The sequence below is a fragment of the Tigriopus californicus genome, chromosome 2, assembly GCF_007210705.1.
Source record: "Tigriopus californicus strain San Diego chromosome 2, Tcal_SD_v2.1, whole genome shotgun sequence".
Lineage (NCBI taxonomy): Eukaryota > Metazoa > Arthropoda > Copepoda > Harpacticoida > Harpacticidae > Tigriopus > Tigriopus californicus.
Window position 1 is genome coordinate 2338526 of NC_081441.1, and position 19453 is coordinate 2357978.

General features: G+C 38.9%; 3 protein-coding genes across 3 annotated transcripts in view; 1 reads left to right on the forward strand and 2 right to left on the reverse strand.

Moving 5' to 3' along the window:
* The window catches only part of LOC131892744 (all trans-polyprenyl-diphosphate synthase PDSS1-like), an 81554-nt gene extending 67882 nt beyond the window's left edge, over positions 1-13672 (reverse strand). The window contains exon 1 of the mRNA XM_059242578.1: positions 13661-13672. The gene's annotated coding sequence lies outside the window, so the exon portion shown is untranslated. The remainder of the gene's footprint in view (positions 1-13660) is intronic.
* On the reverse strand, positions 13-5161 carry LOC131892751 (uncharacterized). Its single transcript, XM_059242590.1, has 12 exons — positions 5107-5161; positions 5025-5042; positions 4892-4964; positions 4799-4814; positions 3407-3453; positions 3029-3133; positions 2776-2899; positions 2569-2690; positions 2412-2500; positions 1518-1602; positions 318-395; positions 13-209 (listed from the first exon to the last, which is right to left on the reverse strand). Coding segments are annotated over exons 6-12 (609 nt in total). The 5' UTR covers positions 3030-3133; positions 3407-3453; positions 4799-4814; positions 4892-4964; positions 5025-5042; positions 5107-5161; the 3' UTR covers positions 13-99.
* Positions 6902-18752, forward strand: LOC131892742 (uncharacterized). The gene is made up of 18 exons (XM_059242575.1): positions 6902-7035; positions 7092-7229; positions 9412-9443; positions 9773-9821; positions 9901-9921; positions 11590-11640; positions 11704-11843; positions 11920-11992; positions 12693-12791; positions 12881-12962; positions 13291-13325; positions 13394-13445; positions 13513-13553; positions 13868-13971; positions 14043-14059; positions 14126-14192; positions 16426-16582; positions 18440-18752. Exons 1-18 carry the CDS (start codon positions 6924-6926, stop codon positions 18601-18603), a joined length of 1434 nt encoding a protein of 477 aa, XP_059098558.1. The 5' UTR covers positions 6902-6923; the 3' UTR covers positions 18604-18752.
* The last annotated feature ends 701 nt before the right edge of the window (positions 18753-19453 follow it).

The following is a 19453-nucleotide window of genomic DNA, read 5'->3' on the forward strand; positions in this document are numbered from 1 at the left end:
AGAGACGGGAGCTTAGCAATGGATAGTAGCAGATTTATTAGCAGTTGACATTAAAAGCTCACTCAAATACAATAACAAAATCGTCGATATTTACACTTCCTAACAGGGCACTTGTGAATAATCCAAGCTGAATCCTGAGCGCGAGGCCAATCTGCCACTGTCACTGGGCAAGGTTCGCAAATTCACCACGAATGGAACATTTGCCAAGGCTGAAACGTACAAGGAGAGTGAACCAAAAAGACAATACAATGCTTGGTCACACTGGAAATTGGCCGACGAATCTTATATGTGGCCAAACTGAACAAAATAGAACTTACACGTCAAAGTGCTGGGGACAGTGGATCCTGGATCGCTTCCAAAAATGGTGTTGCATCTCATGGAGGGGACAATCGTAACTGGAAAGAAAGGTTACAAAGCGCTCGTTAATCTGGACGAAGTCAAGATTTAGACCACTTAGAGTCTCGAAAACCATATATGCAATTTACACACATTTGAGCAATAATTGGTAGGCAAGAATTCATTTCTGACATGATTGTGCTCGATTTGTCATCTAAAAAGCTGTAACTATTTGACATCAAAATAAGTGATCCAAAAAAGCAACCCTGGTTGACGGGAGGAAAATCAGGGTTACTTTTTGAGGCTGACTAACGGGTTTGTGACATTCCACCACTAATGCCATTGGCCATTAAAAATGTAAATTGGTATCCCTGCTCGCAACCTCCTGCGGTTATTGATTTGATCCCCATCAATAATGAAAACTTCTTTCTTGCAAGTTGGCAAATATCAAGCCAAATGCCCGGAAAAATTATCGGAAGTAAAAAAAAAGCCTTACCTCACGGGCATTTTGATTTCTTTGACCAGGACACTACACTTTTTTATTGCATGCAAAAGAATTGTTAGGATTCAAAAACATTATGCGTCCATTTCCCGTTAATAGAAAATGTCAAATTTTCGCAGATGCCAGGAACTAATTCTTGAAGTCACAAAATGTACAGAGCTGCACATGATACATGTTTTTCGTTGACTTGGGTCTTTCTGCTTCGTAAAGATTCTGACCAATTTGGTTTTTTATACTTCTGTCCAATATTTAGGATCTGGAACAATTTGATTTTAAAGACCAGATTGGTTCAAATGCTGTTTCATTCGATAGAGGAAATGGTAAAGTATGAGGATCTTCTTGCTGAAAAAGGTATCTTTTCAAGTGAAAAGCCATCAAATGTTACCAAGACAACTTTTGTCTAATGGGTTCATAACACATTGGGACCCGTAATTTTGTGACTATTTTGTGTTTCAACCAAACTAAAATATTTTGGCCATGACTTTGGTTGCTGCTATACACTACAACCAATATTGTGGCTTTGGGATTCTTGACGAGTTTCTAAGATAACCTTGAAACAATCAGGTCCATTACTTTCCTCGAGACAAGGTCAAAAATTAGTTATCTAGCTTGATATTAGGGTAAGGTTAGGCTATGCGACTGTTGTGACATTGGATAAAAAATTGCGCAATGGGTTTACCGGTGTCTGAGTTTCCAGCGCCTGTCATTAGTACTTCAAGCACCGAACTTGGGATAGTGACATGATTTAGGCTCATGCAGTTATCCTGAAATGAAGATCAAAACAGAGGTGTCGCAATGCAAAAAAATGAATAAGATGTAGATAGATTCAAAAATATCAACATGAGAAGTTCAATGAAAAGTGAATTCATCTTTCATATTATTCTCTGTTTAGCATGCTCACATTTTGTTTATAGCCTAACAAAACATGGTGTTTTCCTCTGGTTTTGTGCTTGACTGCTAAAAATTATTCAGCCACTCAACCGTGGAAATATGTTCCAGGTTCAGGGTCATCTAACACGATGGACCAAAATTACGTTATAGAGACGTGTAAAATAACGGATCCGATTTCAGCTGTGCGAGCAAGTCAGGCTGCGCCACAATCGCGGCAAGAACTACCATGATTTTAGCACATCCAGTGCTTCCAAACTTTCAATGACAAAATTGTTCGCCATCTAAGGAAATAGTTCGACAAATATTTTAAACCATTTAAGCCTAATATTCATTTGATGAAAATAACGTACGTATGTGCCAAGTGACAAAATATGCAAAAAATACGAAATAAATATTTGGTGCAAACATTTTTCCATCATTAAGAAACTGTCAGTGTCCTGTCAGTGGATATTACAACTTGCATACTCAAGCCAGTGTATTCGTTTCCTGGTGGTGACTTGTTCATAAATCAGTGACCTTCCAAATGTGATCAGTACCATGCACCCAATACACACAATCCATCCTCAAGTGAAGCTTTATGAATAAAATTAAGATTTTAGAAAGTAATGATTGGCAACTTGGACGGTCCTGACTCTCCCTTGGGGTTTGTTGCTAATTTATTGTTATGAACTGCTTGTCTTACCGTGACGGATGCTGTGGGCTGAGCCTGATCTAAATCGAAAGGATCAGGAGCACCGATCGCACTTTCGGAGTATTGCACCCGGCAAAAACCTACATTGAAAAGGTCCAAATTAGATCGAACAAACCCACCACCTGACCAGGGATCAAACAAGTCGAACCTTCATTCTGACGAATACAGTTGGCGTAGATTTGATCGCCCAACAATTGGCCACCAGCGAAATTGTACGACGAAATTGTTCCCGTGTCTTCCGTAAAGAATTGAGTACATCCACTCGGAGCCCTTCACAAATCGTAGATTATTCCCAACCCCGAACAAGTAGTCATACCCTTACTCGCACATCAATTACAATGCTCTGAATCCTTACCGAACTCGGCTGTCGCAAGGAATGTACGACACCTTGATGTTGTACCGTCGCTCGGCCATTCCCGATCCTTGGAGAATGTCAATCTGGCCCGCCGTGCTGCCCATTCGACCACTCTCGAAGTACACTAAAAAGTGGGCAAATAAGAGCATGGTTACATGTTCTTAAACTGGACCCCAAGAGCAGGCACGTGCTCTGGGTTTCATTGTCTGGAAAGACCGATCTGGCAGCAGAACGGCTGTTTCCTGTCTCTTACTGTGTTGACCGGTGAGAGTGCCGCAGATTGCCGGTGGAAAAGCGCTTCGCGAAGAGGAATGAGGGCTGATCACGGATAGGCTGTCTCCTGTTCCACCACAAGAGCCTAAATAAAGCCAAAAGAAGCGTGTACGTGTTGAGGTAGTTGGGAAAAGATTGACTCACTAAAAAGGCATGTAATAATGCGTGAATGGGTTTAAATAGAAAGTGGGAACCGAAGCCTGATGATGGACCTTAAAAATGTATTTAGTAAGATAAATGAAGAGAAACTGTAATATGCCTGAACCTGAATGGTATAATTTAGTGTTAAATCCATGTCAAATATCTTCACTGACCCTAACCATACGATTGGTTACTAGGTAAACTTGATCACTTATACCTGCAATTGTTCCTAGTGGAAGCTGCGTCAGAGGTTGAAAATCCAGTCTGAAAGAAAGGGGACCCTGTTGTACCGGGTGCGTAATAATTAATCCAACACTCAATTATTGATGATTAATGCCAAGCTCTTAGTCTCTTCTGCATTTTGGCTCTGCGCATGCGCTAGCTTGACCATTACGTCAACTGTTTGTTTTGAAATTTTTCAAGTCGGATGAAGGATGGCTTTGCAATTGCAAAAACGAATTGAGGTGTCCGCCCTTCTTTGTGCGGGTCACACTCTCACCGAAATTGCAAAGATGACTAACGTGAACAGGAGCACGGTTTACGAGGTCAAGAAGAGGCTGGAGGCCGGCAGGGGCCTTGAGAGGAAGATCGGTCAGGGTCCCAAGCGCAAGATTGCACCAGAAGCCATCAAGGGCGAGTCGCTCAAGTCCATGCGTGCCCACGCCAAGGGCATTGGGGTCTCTGAAGGTATGGTGAGAAACGTTGTCAAGGCCATGGGCGGCAAGTCCTTAGTGAGGGTTTAAAGACCTCTGTTGACTCCAAGGATCAAGGAGACCCATCTCCAACGTTGCCAAGGGCTTGTCAACAACCTGAAAGTCACCCCCCCCCACTGGCCGCATCATCATCTTCTCCAATGAGAAAACGTGGACCGTTGATCCAGTGAGGAACCACAAGAATGCCAGGTATATCAGCATTGATGGAGACATGGATGAGGACATGCTTACTATGACAACTACAAAGCACCCAGCAAGTGTGATGTCCTTGGGCTTTGTGGCCTCCAATGGCGCACTCATGCCTTTGATCTGGTGCCCAACGAGTCACCAACTCAAGGCTGTGGACTATGTCAACATCCTGGTGTCCAAGTTCATGCCGTGGGTCATAGCCACATTCCCCTGGCAAGAATGTGATTTTACAGCAAGATCGGGCACCGGCAAACACCACCAAAAAGGCCCAGGCATTTCTCTTGGCCATCATTCCCTTCTGGGATAAGACCATGTGGCCGCCCTACTCGCCAGATCCAAATCCAATTGATAATTCTTTTTGGCCGCATGTTGAGTCCAAAGCCTGTTGCGGCCAGGCACCCAAATATTGAAGCCCTTAAGGCCGCCGTTAATGAGAACTGGGACTCCATGGATCCGGACTTCATCAGGAATACCTGCAAGGCCTTCAGGTTGCGGCTCGAGGCCATCATGGTCACTGGCGTGGGCTACATTGAAAATTAGGGGAGATCAGACGTGACCAAATATCATTGTCAAATGTCAAATGTATGCAATAAATGGTTAGTAAATCATAGGTTGCTAAACATGGAAAATGTGAGTGTTGGATTAATTGTTACGCACCCGGTACGTACAAGTATCTACAATGTTAGTAATTAGTTGATCCTTCTTACCGGATTTGACACACATCTAAAACACAAAGTCGAAAATGATTATGAACTGTGCACTTTGCGAGTATTGGGTTAATATTTTGAAATTGAGCTTACTGTCCACAAACCGGTTGAGCGTGACGGAACACGTTCTGGCATTATTTGTATCCGCTCCTGGAAATCCTGTATTCTAAAAAGCAGCACAATTTTTTTGTCGAAAATAGAGGAGAAAAATAAACATTCCACTTACCCTCACAAAGGTGCAATTCTACAAAGAAAATATTTGCAAAATTGAAATAAACACTAATCTTTCGCAAACCGTGACCACTTACCCTATTCACCACTCCGCCACATCCGGTCAAAGCGAAGATGCAACAAACCCCAAAACCTAAAATATAGTATTCTCAATAATGATGTTGAAGATGGAAACCATTCAAGATTTTGGGGTCTCGCCTGCAGCGCAGTTTCCATCAGCGGTTCCTCCATTTGAAGAACATTCCTGAGCACTGAAGCAAGTTCCAGCCAAATTCACGTCCGAACTCGATAAACAAGGGTCGTTCTAAAAATAATCGGTCAACAAAATAATCACTATGATCACAACTACTACTACTCATTGACAGTTACCGCGAATCGGACAATGTTGAAGAGACTGAAGAGCCCTGGAAAGGTTCAATAATTGATTAGGCATGGATTGGGTTGTAGCGATTCATATTCACGGAACCTTGATTGAGGATCTGCTCTCTCAAATTTGGCTCGCTAATTAAACATGCTAATTAGCGGGCGATCATTTTAGCGAGAAAGATTGGTGAAATACACGAGAATGGACGTGCCCCTTTGCTTACTAAGTGCAAACACCAAAGGGTTGTACTAGTACATCACTAGAGTGCGGAATTACATGTATCATGCTTTTAAAGGCTAGATGTTGAACCTTTTTTTAAACCAATGTTTGATATATTTTGAAAAAGGATAAATATTTTCGTTTTCATCACTTTTGCTAATCCAAAAGTTATGGTAAATGTTACAAAATTAAATGGAAATTGCCAAAAAAAGGGCACAAATAGACCATCAAAAGTGTTTCACTCGTAAAATTGTGATATATTAGAAGCATCAGTTTTACAATAGCTGTGTTCCTCGTTTGAAACTTATAATTTCTTACTTTTTGAACAAGTCAGACTAACATAGTCCTAATTTCAAAAATCCCTAAGTTGTCAGCAAAATGAAGATACAAAATAAATGTCAGAATTGTGTACAACTTACATTTCATCTCTTCTCAAAGTATCCCATGGTAAAGTCCTAACTGTTAACGGCTAAAACTCTGAAGTAATTTTGTTGGAGAAACCATGCAAGATTTTTCCGGTAAAACGTAATTTTTGACATAAGAAAGACAAAAAAAAACCTCCCATCAAACACCGCTAAACGATTTGATAATACTTATCTTTTGAAGAATATTATTCCGTTCTCTAAATTTGACTAATGATGTCCGTGTACTTACTTTTTTGTCTCTGAGAACCAGTGGCTGTGGAGCTTCGATTCAAACGAACACATTCTATGTGTTCAAAGTTGATCCAAAGACAAAAAAGCAAAGTGAGCGAGGCCTTTCTTATCCAAAACATGGTTGGTTGTTTGCGGTTGGAATGATCGAATGGTAATGGGAAAAAGTCATGGAATAAGCCACTTGATCACGTTTCTTTTCGTCCGTCTTCCACATCATTGCATTGGCCGGAATTGTAGGTTTCGATAGGGTGAGTGCATATCAATTCAGACCCAACGAAAAGGCCTCGCGCGAAACAGCGGGGCTTGCGTCCATCGCAGTTCGCCCCAATGTTTCATCCCATTTTGACCAGACGAAAAGTTCATCAGACTCAATGCATCTTGTCTCGTTTCAGGTCATATTCAAAGTGTCTGAACGAGAGAAGGACGAAGTTTTGTCGGGTTATAATCATATTTGATCTTAAAAGATGAAAAGTAAGTAGGTAGTGTCATGGATCTTTAGGCGAAATTTGAGGCGAATTCAAGCAACGGGATGAGGCGAGCAAATAGCTTGATGGACATTTCGCTGATGCCCGTGAACCCAAAATATGACCTTGTATGAAATTTTGTCGCGCCGACTTTTTGCCCGCCAAATTGTTGCGGGTGCTCCATTGCAATTATGAAACATTTTGACTCCGGCTCCGCAAATTCTTTATCATCACTACCCAAAGCTGTTACAGCCTCTGTCTTTAGACATCGAGGAGAATCATTCTATTTCGAAACTCCTGAAGGTAAATATCTCCTCTCCTCTCTAAAAAAAAGGTCCCAATAACTTGTCTTTTTTCAGATCGGAGATACAATATGATTGAAATAATCTCCAAATTCTTTCTGATCTCGACTTTGTGTCTTAACATTTGGGAACCGATTTCAACGAAGGCCCTTACGATTACCAATGCGTCCTCTCCAGAATCACGTGAAGGGAAAGGTGAGCAATCCATAGAAACAATGATTAGCACAGGTGTGACGACGACCTCCAATGAACTTTGCCTATTTCAGTGATATTGATAGCAACCAACAACCTGCACTCTTCTTTTTTATTTTAAACTTTTCTTTGAAGACCAACGAAGATTCGGATACTCCGTGATTTCTTACACAGAAACGACTTTAGTTCCAAAACTGCGAAATTGAAGAGTTAAAGTTAATTTCTGATTTATTTATTAAAACTTTTCTATTTCATGAAAAATATTCATTTATCATAACTATACTGTGGCTAACAAAAGTATCTGTAAATAATTTTTTTTATCATATTTAGATAACTATAAGAACATAGATAACTTAAAATTGTTGATAAGAGATAAGTAATCAATGGATAACACTGAATAGATAGTTTTTGAAACCTCAGTAAATGTTCGTTTATCGACACATTTTGGGGGTTCCGCATGAGATGAACCTCCGATATCAAAATAATGAAACTGCATTTCATCATGCTTACATCATTCAGTGAAATGACTCACACATCATTTCATAGATCGTTTTTTTAAGTGGTCGACAATTAATGTGCTCCAATGAGAATAAGGTGAATTTATGAGGGTAGCGATCCAAAGCATATTTCGTCACAAAATTATGAGTCTCTTCTGGAAAGAAAAAAATGAATTGTCCCCATTCAAATTCATGTTTTTGCTACGAAAAAAAGGGCTTCGATATAAATTTAATTCATGCCGTTCGTGAAGATTATATCAAAGTTTGTTGGAAGTGACACGTGAGAATAGCCCTTTTCATTCTCCTCTCACTCCTCTCGTTCCGGAAAAACGAACGGAGGAATGCAAGAATACGCTCTAAGATGCCTGATTGTAGCAATCTATTTTTCGCTGAACAACTTATTGCTGATCTATTCTAATAACATAAATACATCACCAACCCTTTTGAGAGACCTTTCAATTCCTCGAAGGGTGTGATTACAAACACTTGTGACATTGGACTGTACAGTGTTCAGAGAGGGTATGAAAGGTGTCTGATTCGGTTCCGTCTTCAAAAGCATCCATGAGCTTTGTCCAAACACAGGATTTAGGGTCAATTCTAGTGACCGTCGAGGCTTAACGTGCGTTTTGAGAGCACCTTCAAGCCCTCGAGAATCCAGGCCAGTTCGCTCCTTCATTGTATAATTTGCTTCTCTCTAAAATTCGGAGGAAATATGTAGGACTTATATATCTGGTAGCATCTTTCAAGTAAGACTTGAACAAATTTTTAGATAGCATTCCAGATCAACTCTACATTCAAGGACTAGCCCTGCCTGCCAACTCGAACTCGTTGGTAGACCAAATATCATATAAAGGTTAAAAAGTAATAAATAGACGAATGATAACCTTGCGGTTTATAGTAATGGAGATTACATTCCTTGTAGCGTAAAAAAAACAGGGACAAACAGAAATCTTAAAATGTATTCTTGAAGCACACCAGCGACGTTTCATCATCATCATCATCATCATCATCATGTTTTTTCCATTAGATTGTGATAAAAAAGCTGATTTTGAAGTTAGAAAAATGATGTTTTTAAAAATTGATCACCAAAATTTGTGAATTTGTGCTTTTCCTAGTACTATTTTGTTGGAAATGATGATTGCGAAAGTTTTGGCGCGTTATCAATCACACAGTATACAACCTCAAATATAAATGTCATAACTGTTCCTGATTTTACCCATAGATGATTTGAAACGTCTCCCAAAAGAGTTGGGTTTTTTTTCATTGTGTCACAGCACTTGAGCAATCAATTGCTATTACTATAAACTCTTGATAAAGGCTGGCATCTTAGAGCGTAATCCCTCGTTTCTACGTTTGTTTGTCCACACCTAGACGAAGCAGAGGGCGCTTCCTCCGCTCAATGGAAAGGACAATACTTGTTTAGTGGCAAGTTTTTTAAACACTCGTACCTCTGAGTTAAGACTTGGTCGCTATCCAGAATGAGTATGCGCTCAGCATTTTGGCGAGTGTATTTTCCCACCGATTAAGGTCTAAACCCTAGACTCCGAGGTGCAAGCTTTAAAACAGGCCTCAGGTCCAAAAGTATCGATATGCAACCTCATTAACATTTCAGCATTTTTTGCAAGCGACAATGAAACTCAGCGATCATTCATGTGTGCCCACTTTAATTTGATTGCTTTTAATTTTAGCCTTGTCGTTATTTCAAGTCATTCAGTTCCAGGTAAGAAGCACATTTTGCGAAATTGTTTCTTTGAAGAATTTTCATCTTATCAGGTACAATGAATCTCATCAAGAGGGTAAGAAGTACATATTCCTCATATGCACCTTTCGGTCATCTTTTTAATGATCATTGAAAGGTGAATTGAATGTGATTAGTTAGGAAATGTCATTTTCAAGATAAGTTGCCTGACGTTCTTTGTGATTGTTGAAATAGTGCTTAGTCTAAGCCTTCTACAACAGACATCTTTAAGCTGAATGAATTATCAGTGGGAATGGAATGAACTAATGATCCCATGGTCAAGTATGGTAACAGGACCTGTTTCATTTTAGAACGGTCCCTGCTCAACCGGAGGAACTCGAAATGGAACCTGCTACACTTGTGAGAAGTCGATTGCATTTTCTGAATCAAAAATAGCTTTGAATGGTGTACACTTTTCTTACATATTGTTTTATTTCAGCTAACGAATGCACCAGTCGAGGTAAGCTGAACACAGTCATATTTTCTATTGTTCTCTCTTTCCTATGAGTTCAATCTAACGCAAGTAAATTTAGAATTTAGAGTATCTTCTCGAAATAAGGTGTCTTATATATGTATGGGACAGCATTTTCAACATATCACTACGAAATCGGTTTTTTTAACGTATTCATTTTTATTTAAATATTCTTTTGGGACAACACAAGAGTGCATTGGACTCTGATTAACAGCCCCGCCAGAGGTTTTGGTCGGGAGCATAGATAACTACATTCTTTTGTTTCCTATGGTCGGATGGTAGACAAAACAAATCTGAATGGGCCTATTCCGCCAAAAAGAGTTCAATTGATCCACCAGGATACCTATATCATTTACATAAAGTAGGCGTTCCGCTTCAGATAGGATAATAATTGTGGTATGACAAAAAAGTTGTCCTTGAAGCTTTGTTTAAGTAAAGATAACGGCTGTGGACCTTGCAGGCTAGGCAATTATTTATGTCACATTTGGGAAAGTTTGGACTGAGTCAAGTAACTTAATAAGTTTTAGGAAAAAGATTGTCAACTTTTCACTGGCAGGCTCTTGAAAAAAAGGTATAATTGGGAATCCAAAATGTTCCACCCATTTTGTTACACGTTCTTGTGTAAATGGGTTCAAATGGGGTTTTGCATCTTACTCAATAAGAATTGACCATAACTGCCAAAAGCGCACGTTCCTATGAAATGAGTAGTGGTATTAGGCCAAAATATAGCAACCTTTATCGAAGTCTTGATTCAATATCATATCTTTTTTTTATGACCTAATCTAACCCTCACGACGTTGCAACTATGACTTCCTAAGCCTTACTAGGCCCTAGGCCCAAGCCTGTGGGTCTGAAAGTCTAGACATTTTGGGGCTACCATCCATCCTGTAGGCTCCGTTGGTTAGTCATCACTACCAAGGGGAATCTCTGTTTTTTTGTTGAACGAATCGTCAATAAGGACCCTTATTTGCAACGTCACACGGCCCAAAGAAAACGGGAAGAGGCGCGGTAGATTGCTAAATAAACTGCTCTTGCCTTGCCTTGAACGCAATTTCTTTTCCGGACATTATGAGACCCGAGGCACTAATTAGAAATAAGATTTTGATAGAATTGGCCAAAAACAACACAAACGCATTATATTTATGTATCATTAGTATGCAAGGTTTACAAGAAAGAACGTTCGTTGCATCTTTTAATATCCGGGTCTCTCTGACTCTCTCTCTGGCGATTGTTGGTATTTGTCGATGGTTGAGATTCGATAGTTGCTTACTCACGAGAGCAGATTGGTCCATGCTCCTTAAGCAAAAGGGGTAGGGTCTGGAAGAAGGCCGGAAGAAGGCCCATTCTGTATGAGTAGAGTTGTGTGGGTTTCAGCGTCACAACCGTCCCTGGCAAGGTTAGTCAATGGTTATACAATGAATAAGGAAGATCCAGAATCAACGAAACTCTGATTATACAGTATTTCCATTCACATTCTGAACCGGTGAAACTCAAGCTTTCATCCAATTTCCTTGAGTTACAAAATAAAAGCCAGCCAACGAAGTTCAAGGAAGATTGCGTTCGATGTCATGTACAATTTTTGGCATTACAACCTGCAATAAAGTAATATGTAACGCTGAAATTGATCAATTGAACCGTATATTTTATTGGTTTTAGGCGGAGCCTCTGTGGGATCATGCGCTAACGGCTTTGGGATTTGTTGCGCTTGTAAGTGTCCAACATTAGGAGTGAAATATCCACCCTTCGTTCATCCCATATTTTCCCCTTCAGTTGCCTTGGGTTGTGGAGACATGAGTTCGGAAAACTGCACCTACCTCGTTCAATCAACGACCTCTACCGTCGTCAATCCATGCAAATTCACGATCTGTCCCGCCAACAACGACATCTGTCGACTTCGATTCGATTTCACGGTGATCTCAACGAGCGCTGGGTTTTTGTATAAAACATCCCGGTGTGACCTAAAATCATTGATTTTCTCTCTTACAGACCTTTATGATCAATGGACCCATCACAGCCAGTGCCGTGTCCAATACAGCCCTCATTGGAGCTACTAATGCTGGTATGAGAGCCTTGTCCCTGGAGTTGCTTCGAACTCATGCCGTGATTAGCAAGGTCCTAAAGAACCTTTAGAAATTTTGGGACTAATACTTTATTCGAGGGATTCACAAGAATGAGACGGACGTTCAACAAAGGGAGTTACTTTTTGCACAAATGCTGCTGAGATGCTCAGTGAAAAAGAGCCGTGAGCATTCGCTCTATTTAGTCCACTGAAATGTAACGGATCACGTTTGATGTTTTCAAAAGAGGCTTCGTTAATGCTTCGTTAATGCCGAGATTAATTTCCAAGCAGTCTGACTGAAGTGAGTCCTCTTGTGTTATGAGTTAAGGTGGACGTCGCTGTCATAAGATTATAGGTTATTGTGGGTAATATGTGTTTAAAATTTGATTACTATTATCAAAAACTGGTTACCAGATTTTCGAACACTATCACACTTTCACGTTCCAACGATATTATGTATATTCTGATCATATTCTGATCGATCGTTATGGTAAGATATAAATTATATATTGATATGTCTAATTGACCCCGATTACCTGACATTGTTTCCATTACTTAATAGGGCATCAAGCATTCGATTAAACAGTATGTATATCTCACCGGATATACATATTCGACGAAATTTACTTAAAAGTGAAGCTATTACCAAGTCACGAAAATGCACTTTTTTATTAGCCTTTCGAGTTATTTTGCTTTTCAGGAGGTGCCATCGGCGATTGCACAACAGACACCTTTTCCATCACTTCGCCCAGAAACTTTGCCCCGCCGGTCATTTGTGGATTCAACACTGGACAACATAGTAAAAGCAAAATAAAAAAGAATAACTAATAACAACTTTCTATGAGCAAGAATTCAGATAAACTTTGAACTCTACTTGTCGTTTTTCAGTGATTGTGGATGTATCGCCAGGAAATTGCAATGACGCCCTCTTTTCGCTCAGAGGAGCCGGAACACGCAATTGGGACATCAAAGGAAAGACATTTGCAGCTCTTACCGATTCACAAAACACTGCATTGAACTGATTTGGGGATAATATAAAAAAAAAAATCTGAGTTGCTGCTTGTTCGGGGGATGAAAATTATCAGGTCCGTATGTCACACTCACACTTTATTTTTTTATTAAGTGAGTCCATTTTTAAGGATTCAAAGCGTGCGTGTCCTTAGTAGTTTAAGGGCATATGAGAAGAAGCAAATCGAAACGAAATTTTGCTGAGAGTAACATGACAATATATATTTTTGCTTAATATACTGTGGATATGATAGATATTGCAGTGTTTTGTGAGACTTGCCTTTTTTATCAGTCACTCAATATGCTTGCGGCGACGAACAGGCAGGTGAGAATGATCGAATATGATAGTTGTTTCTTCGCTTACATTTTAATGATACCATTATTTGTTCATAGGACCTGATGGTTGTCTACAGTATTTCACCGGACTCACAGGCACAGTGGCCAGGTATGGATTATCTCGAAAATATATGTGTTTTCGCGACTTTTTTGACTTGATTTTTCTTTATTTGCAGCTTCAACTTTCCAACAAATGCGGGGATATTGGACCCGTCAAGTAAGATTGGTTACAAATTGTTCTTCCAGCTATTGCACATGACTGACATTAGACCCTGACACGAAACTCTTTTTTTCTTCTCAATCCTAAGTCAATTCCTTTCCATTTGCTTTTATTTTTGTACTTGCGGCACTGAGAAGAAAGTAAATATTTAGCCTCAATTTGGAAAAGAAATATTCAATAGCTCGTAATCAATCATCTTGCTCTCTAGTAACAAGCTATGTCATACGTCAAAAGCACTTGTCTTCTGTTGATAATTGTCCAAGGAAGTGTTGGTTTGGATTTCCTTTCCATTGATTCCTTCGTCTTTCCAGCCACGCATCTTTCTAACCAATGTCAGAATATGTGCTGGAGACAAGAGATGAACACTTGTGGCATTTGTTGGATCCCTGTGATTCTCGGGTCCGACACAATTACGGTAAAGGAACACGCACAAATTGCCCCATTGATTCATATCTTTTTAATATGCTGCTAATTTGCCAATTTCAGGGATCATTTGGCGTCAGGTAATAGTATTTTCAATGAATAATAGTTGTTGCCGACCCTACTAAAAACATGACGTCCCATTTCAGTACTACTGCTGGAGGAAACAAAGGTCGGGGAGAAACGGATGGCAAATGTCGAGGAGATTTCCTCTTGGTAAGGTCAAAATCAACTTGTAGCAAACCAGTTTTGTTTGGCTCGACATGGTCTTATAGAAAAGCTGAATCCTAACGACCAGAAGGTGGGAGCTTTTAATAGCTATTTATTCAATGACAGTTGTTTCCCTTGCTTGAAGTTTATAAAAAGAGGCATTAGCAAAGTTCATACGGTCAAGGTACCTTGGACGAGTCTGCATTTTCACGCTAACAAGTTTAAAGAGAAAAGGGCTTGCCGAGCTTCTCTGCAAACAACAAGTCATTAAAAGGCAAGCTTTTTGAAATCCCAACCAAAATACACTTCACGTAAAGCAAGAGACGGCCACTAAATGTACAGCTTTCTTGAGTGACATCAGATTTTTGAGGTAGAGTTTTGATTCTAGACAATTAGAAACCCACATTTGATGCGTTGAATTCTTACATCTCAGAACAGACAGGCATAAGATACAGTTTCTAATAGTGGCCACAGTGTTACTCACAATACTGATAAAGTTTTTTGCAAATACCAAGACTTCTAATTATGATTTTTGTTATTATTGAAACAAAAGAAACATTTTTTTCAAAAAGATCATCTTGGATTCTAGCTCAGATTAGAATATTAATCCACTTTACACCTACAAAGAGACCACATTTTTAAAAACGTAATCAATAGATGTTGGGAGTAACCTTAATTGCGTTTCCAACTAAAATTTTATTCAAATCCATGTAGCAAACGATAAGACATCTTGTTTTCAAAGATTGCATTTTCATCAAATTTGACTACAAATTGCTCCGGTTATATCTTAAAACAATTGCCAAGAAATATAATAAGCTTTTTGTACGGGTAAATATAAATGGAAATAATTCACTTTTATGAAGCAGGTAGAAAACCCCAAATATAGTTTGTGACATAATTTAAAACTTAACTAATGTCAATACTTCACAATTGTGATACCATACTTGTCAATTGCATGTGAATCGCAACTTTAATCAAGCTTAATCTTGAATTTTGACAAAATTATATTAACTTTGAATAAAAACATGGCTAGTACATAGAAATTATTTATTGCAAAAGTGACATTTTGGAAAATTAAACTGTCACAAGTATCGTTCAAATATTTTAGGAACATGATAGGATAGTGTAGCTTTTGACAATTAACTAAAATGAAAGGCAATTTTGGTGTTTTGTAAGCTTTAAGCAACACTTTTTGCTAACTTTTGCTTTTAAAGAAATCTTAAAGAAAATGGAGAAATATTATTTCTTGTCGTGACATTGAAAAAACCAATCATATTCCTTGGAAATAGCTGGAAACATAATTAGGCCATTTTTCGATCTTTTAAGGCGTAAAACGCAACCTTTAAGTTGTAATAACTAAGCACGTGCTAGATAGAAGTTTATGAAATTTTACGTCAATACATAACTAAGAGTATGTTTAATACTGATTGACTATGTTTTTGACAATGATGCATTTTAATGGGCTTTAAGTGATTTAACCCACTTATCTGACCTACTTTTAAACATATTTTTTTTTAAAATCTTTATTGCGAGTTTCAATCTCATTGGATTATTATTTGACAGAGTTTTTCAATATATTTTGGTATGTCCCATTTTGGGTTTGAAGTCCGCCGTTTGAGGTCCGCCGTTCGAGGCGATATAATCCACAATAGCAGGGGGGTGGGGGGGAGACCTGGGTTTGAACCCATGAACCCGAGCTAAGCTCGGTCGCGCGTTAACCAACTGCGCTACAACCATCTCCCTTTTGTATTTCACAAAAGTTGTTCCTTTTGTTTTTTGACAAAGCAAACATACCTAGATGTCTTGGCATTTGAGCAAACGGTTAGTGGCGGTTAGTTTCTTTGCGTGTATAGAGTTAAGAATCTACACATGAAAACCAGTTTTCAAAAAAAAACCCTTTTTTTCGTTCGTTATCAGTCTGGCTCCCATTCTGTGGGTGTGGCTAGCGTCTAAAAGTTTCCCTTTGGAGAAAGGTTTTGGGAAAAAGGTTTCGAGCAAAGATCATTGTGAGGTGTGGTTAGTGTGGAGTTGCAAAAAAACCAATCTTCAACATGTTAGTTTTAAACTGGTTAGGTCGAGTCATTCGTGAGAAACTTTTTTACTAGGGTGGGAACCCACTATGAGTTTTACCCAAGCAGACTCTCGTGGAAATTCATAATCAAGTTCGACAGACCAAAGACTATTGTTTCATGGTCAAGATGCACCAATATTTCTTGTTTTTTTGAACAATCTTCATCAGATTCCGGATGCTCAAACTGATGTGCCGGGTGTGGAGGAGGATACGTTTATCATTGGGAGTATAGGATCCATGAGTCGATTCAGCGATCGACTCTGCGGACGATTTTTCAGCACTGCCAATGACAGAGGTGACCGGAGATCATCGAGATCTGTTTGTTGTAAGTACCAAGACGAAGAAGCCTGAGGTGTAGAGAGCCCAAAAATGAAAACATTAAAGTAAATTATCCTGTTTTTGTTTTTCTTATCTGTTGATCTACCAACTGTAATTGGTTGTGAGATCTTTCACCTGATCAATGGTAAGGTGAAAAAGAGAATTACGCGCTCTCAGTTAGGGTATCCCGAGTAAGCTAAAAGAAGTCAATACATGGTATTGAATGATCAATATATTTTGCCGCTTCGGGACCGTCTGAAATATTCCCTTGATTTAATTTATACCATTCTCAACTCTGCTTGAATTCTGCTAAAAAGATCTGGTATGTTCTGTTGAAGGGTTCCCAACGGTTTTGAAAAAACGAGTAGTCTCGAAAAATTGTGCATTTTTGGGTATTTTAACGCACGGAGATCATCTCTGAGATGTAGTTTAGAGTAGTAGTAGTAGTAGTAGTAGTAGTAGTAGTAGTTCAATTAGACCTTCAGTATCACTTTGTTATCCTAGATACCAAGAAAGAGAGAGCTTGTTTTCAAGAAATAAGATGCTTAAAAACCGTGATAAAAATACCCTTTGAAGTTTTGACGGAAATTCCTAAACACATCTCGGAAATTTTCTAGCTCAGTTAGTCATAGGGAACATCTTTGACTTTATTGCTTTATGGTATTCTATCCCACATGAAAACCTTACATGCCTGAAAACATTATAGGATCTAACACTTTCAAACACCTTTTGAATAAAAATTGGGAGCACACGTAGTTAGTACTTGAATATAGATTATGATATCATCTATTACACCGCTACTTAGTTACATGGGATTTAGAGTTCAAATTTTATCTTTTTTTGCCCCAAAATGCCTAGCCTATATTTCAATACAATTTTCCAAAGAATTGATATCGATTTTCGACATCACAAAAATGAAAGATCATTTTTCTTTTTTGTTTCATAGTCTCACAACAGCTGAAAATGCCATATAGTGTCACTTAAAACATACTCAAAGTGTAATCTTTGCAAATGCGTTTTACAATCATTATGAATACACTTAGTTACGCATTCACTTGAATTCTGAAGACAATACATACAACAGACAATCTTATAGACTTGGTCGGTTCTTGAAGATTTTGTTGAAACTGGTTAAAATTGGTTCTTCAAGGCTTCAGTAATTTTTGTGAAATTTTTAGTGACTGCTCAACTGTGCAAAGTGCCCTTTGGATGGTTCTAAAATAGATTCCAAAAAATCTGATTTTGCGTGGGTTTTAAATATGTTTGTATAACGCTTTGTGTCAATTTGAACTTATTCGAGAAAAAAATAATCTAGTATTTTTGTAACATTGAAAAATTGACATTAATTCTTTGGAAAATTAATCAAAGACATAACCAAGGCATTCTGGGGCTGAAAACGATAAAATTTGAACATTAAATCCCATCTAACTAAGAAGCGGTGTAATTGATGATATCTTAATCTATAATCAAGTACTAAGTGTGCTCCCAATTTTAATTCAATAGGTTTTTGAAAGTTTTAGATCTTATAATGTTTTTAGGCATTGTGATGATCTTCACTGATCGATGAATTACTGGTCAAACCACTTTTCATTCGTTGCTATGTTGTTCATATTCCCTCGAATATAGATCTTTTTGTTCTGAATCAAAGTATTTCAAGTGGGGTAGAATACCATAAAGCAATAAAATCAAAGTTGTTCCTTATGACTTACTTAGTTGCAAAAATGTCGAGTTGTGTTCAGGAATTTCTCTAAAAACTTGATAGGGCTTTTTGAACACTGTGCAAACGTTAATCGAACTCTTAAAAGCACATCTGATGTTTTTCTTGAACAAACTCCAATATCAAAAAACATGCTCCCTCTTTTAGCCCAACAACGACCCTTCCGCATGACATTCAAAACGGACGAGAATGAAGTGACCGAGACATCTGTAGGCGACCCACCTAATTCTGCGAAAACCAATGAGTTGAACCGAGTTCCAGGGGGTATTGTGGGCTTTAACCTTCAATGGACTCTGCAATCTTGTACTTGAAACAGTGCGTCCGTAAGATCCAACTACGACAAGGTCACCCTGCCACTTCATCAGCTTATTCTATGAATATCTTATCCTTTATACTAGTGTTGACATTGGCTGCGATTTCAAGTGCTCTCAAATACAATAATACAGTCCGTTTTCTGTCATCTTCCCTCTTGACGTTTTAAAACTCCATTGATGTACCGTATTTCAAGGGTCATTTTAAAGTAAGGTAAAGAATAAAGATGTCTCACCTCCAGTAGGAAGGAGGTAATTCAGTGTTTTGACCCGGTTTTTTAGGAGTTGGGGTGGTAGGCCCGGAGGATTGGCCCTCGCCCGCCCAGTGAACCTAACCATCTCATCATCCACGAGTAATTCTGAAAGGCAGTATAGGAAACTGCGCTAACGACTCCGCCAGATCTCCTTCCACTTTAAAATTCCAAGTTCAAAGTCATTTAGGAGAATGAAACGGGATGTATTGGTAGCAGGTTTGCAAAAGGTCGAACAAGTCCAAAGATGTTTCACTCGGAACATCACAGGATTGAGAGAGCTCTCATATTGGGAGAGACTAGAAAAGTTGGGGCTGCACAGTGTTCAGAGACGGTACGAAAGCTATCTAATACTGTACGTCTTCAAAAGCATTCATGAGCTTTGTCCCAACCCAGGATTTAGGGTCAATTGTAGTGTTTGAACAATGAAGTCCGCATCTCTTTATTCTCGGGCTTCTTCATTGTTTGATTTGCTTCCCTCTGATATTTGTAGTGAATACGTAGGCCTTGTTGATCCGGTAGCATCTTTCAACTCAGACTTGGACAAATTTTTAGATAGCATTCCAGATCAACCCTACATCTACATTCAAGGACTAGCT

What these genes read in the sequence shown, in the direction of transcription:
- LOC131892751 (XM_059242590.1), bottom strand. An exon ending in CTGTATTCGTCAGAATGAAG is followed by an intron (nt 2,501 to 2,568) that starts GTTCGACTTGTT and finishes TTTTCAATGTAG; the next exon opens with GTTTTTGCCGGGTGCAATAC. An exon ending in CGCTGGAAACTCAGACACCG is followed by an intron (nt 396 to 1,517) that starts GTAAACCCATTG and finishes CTTTCTTTCCAG; the next exon opens with TTACGATTGTCCCCTCCATG.
- LOC131892742 (XM_059242575.1), top strand. Translation starts at nt 6,924, where the DNA reads ATGAAACATTTTGACTCCGGCTCCGCAAATTCTTTATCATCACTACCC. An exon ending in TTCAAGTCATTCAGTTCCAG is followed by an intron (nt 9,444 to 9,772) that starts GTAAGAAGCACA and finishes GTTTCATTTTAG; the next exon opens with AACGGTCCCTGCTCAACCGG. An exon ending in AAATGGAACCTGCTACACTT is followed by an intron (nt 9,822 to 9,900) that starts GTGAGAAGTCGA and finishes GTTTTATTTCAG; the next exon opens with CTAACGAATGCACCAGTCGA.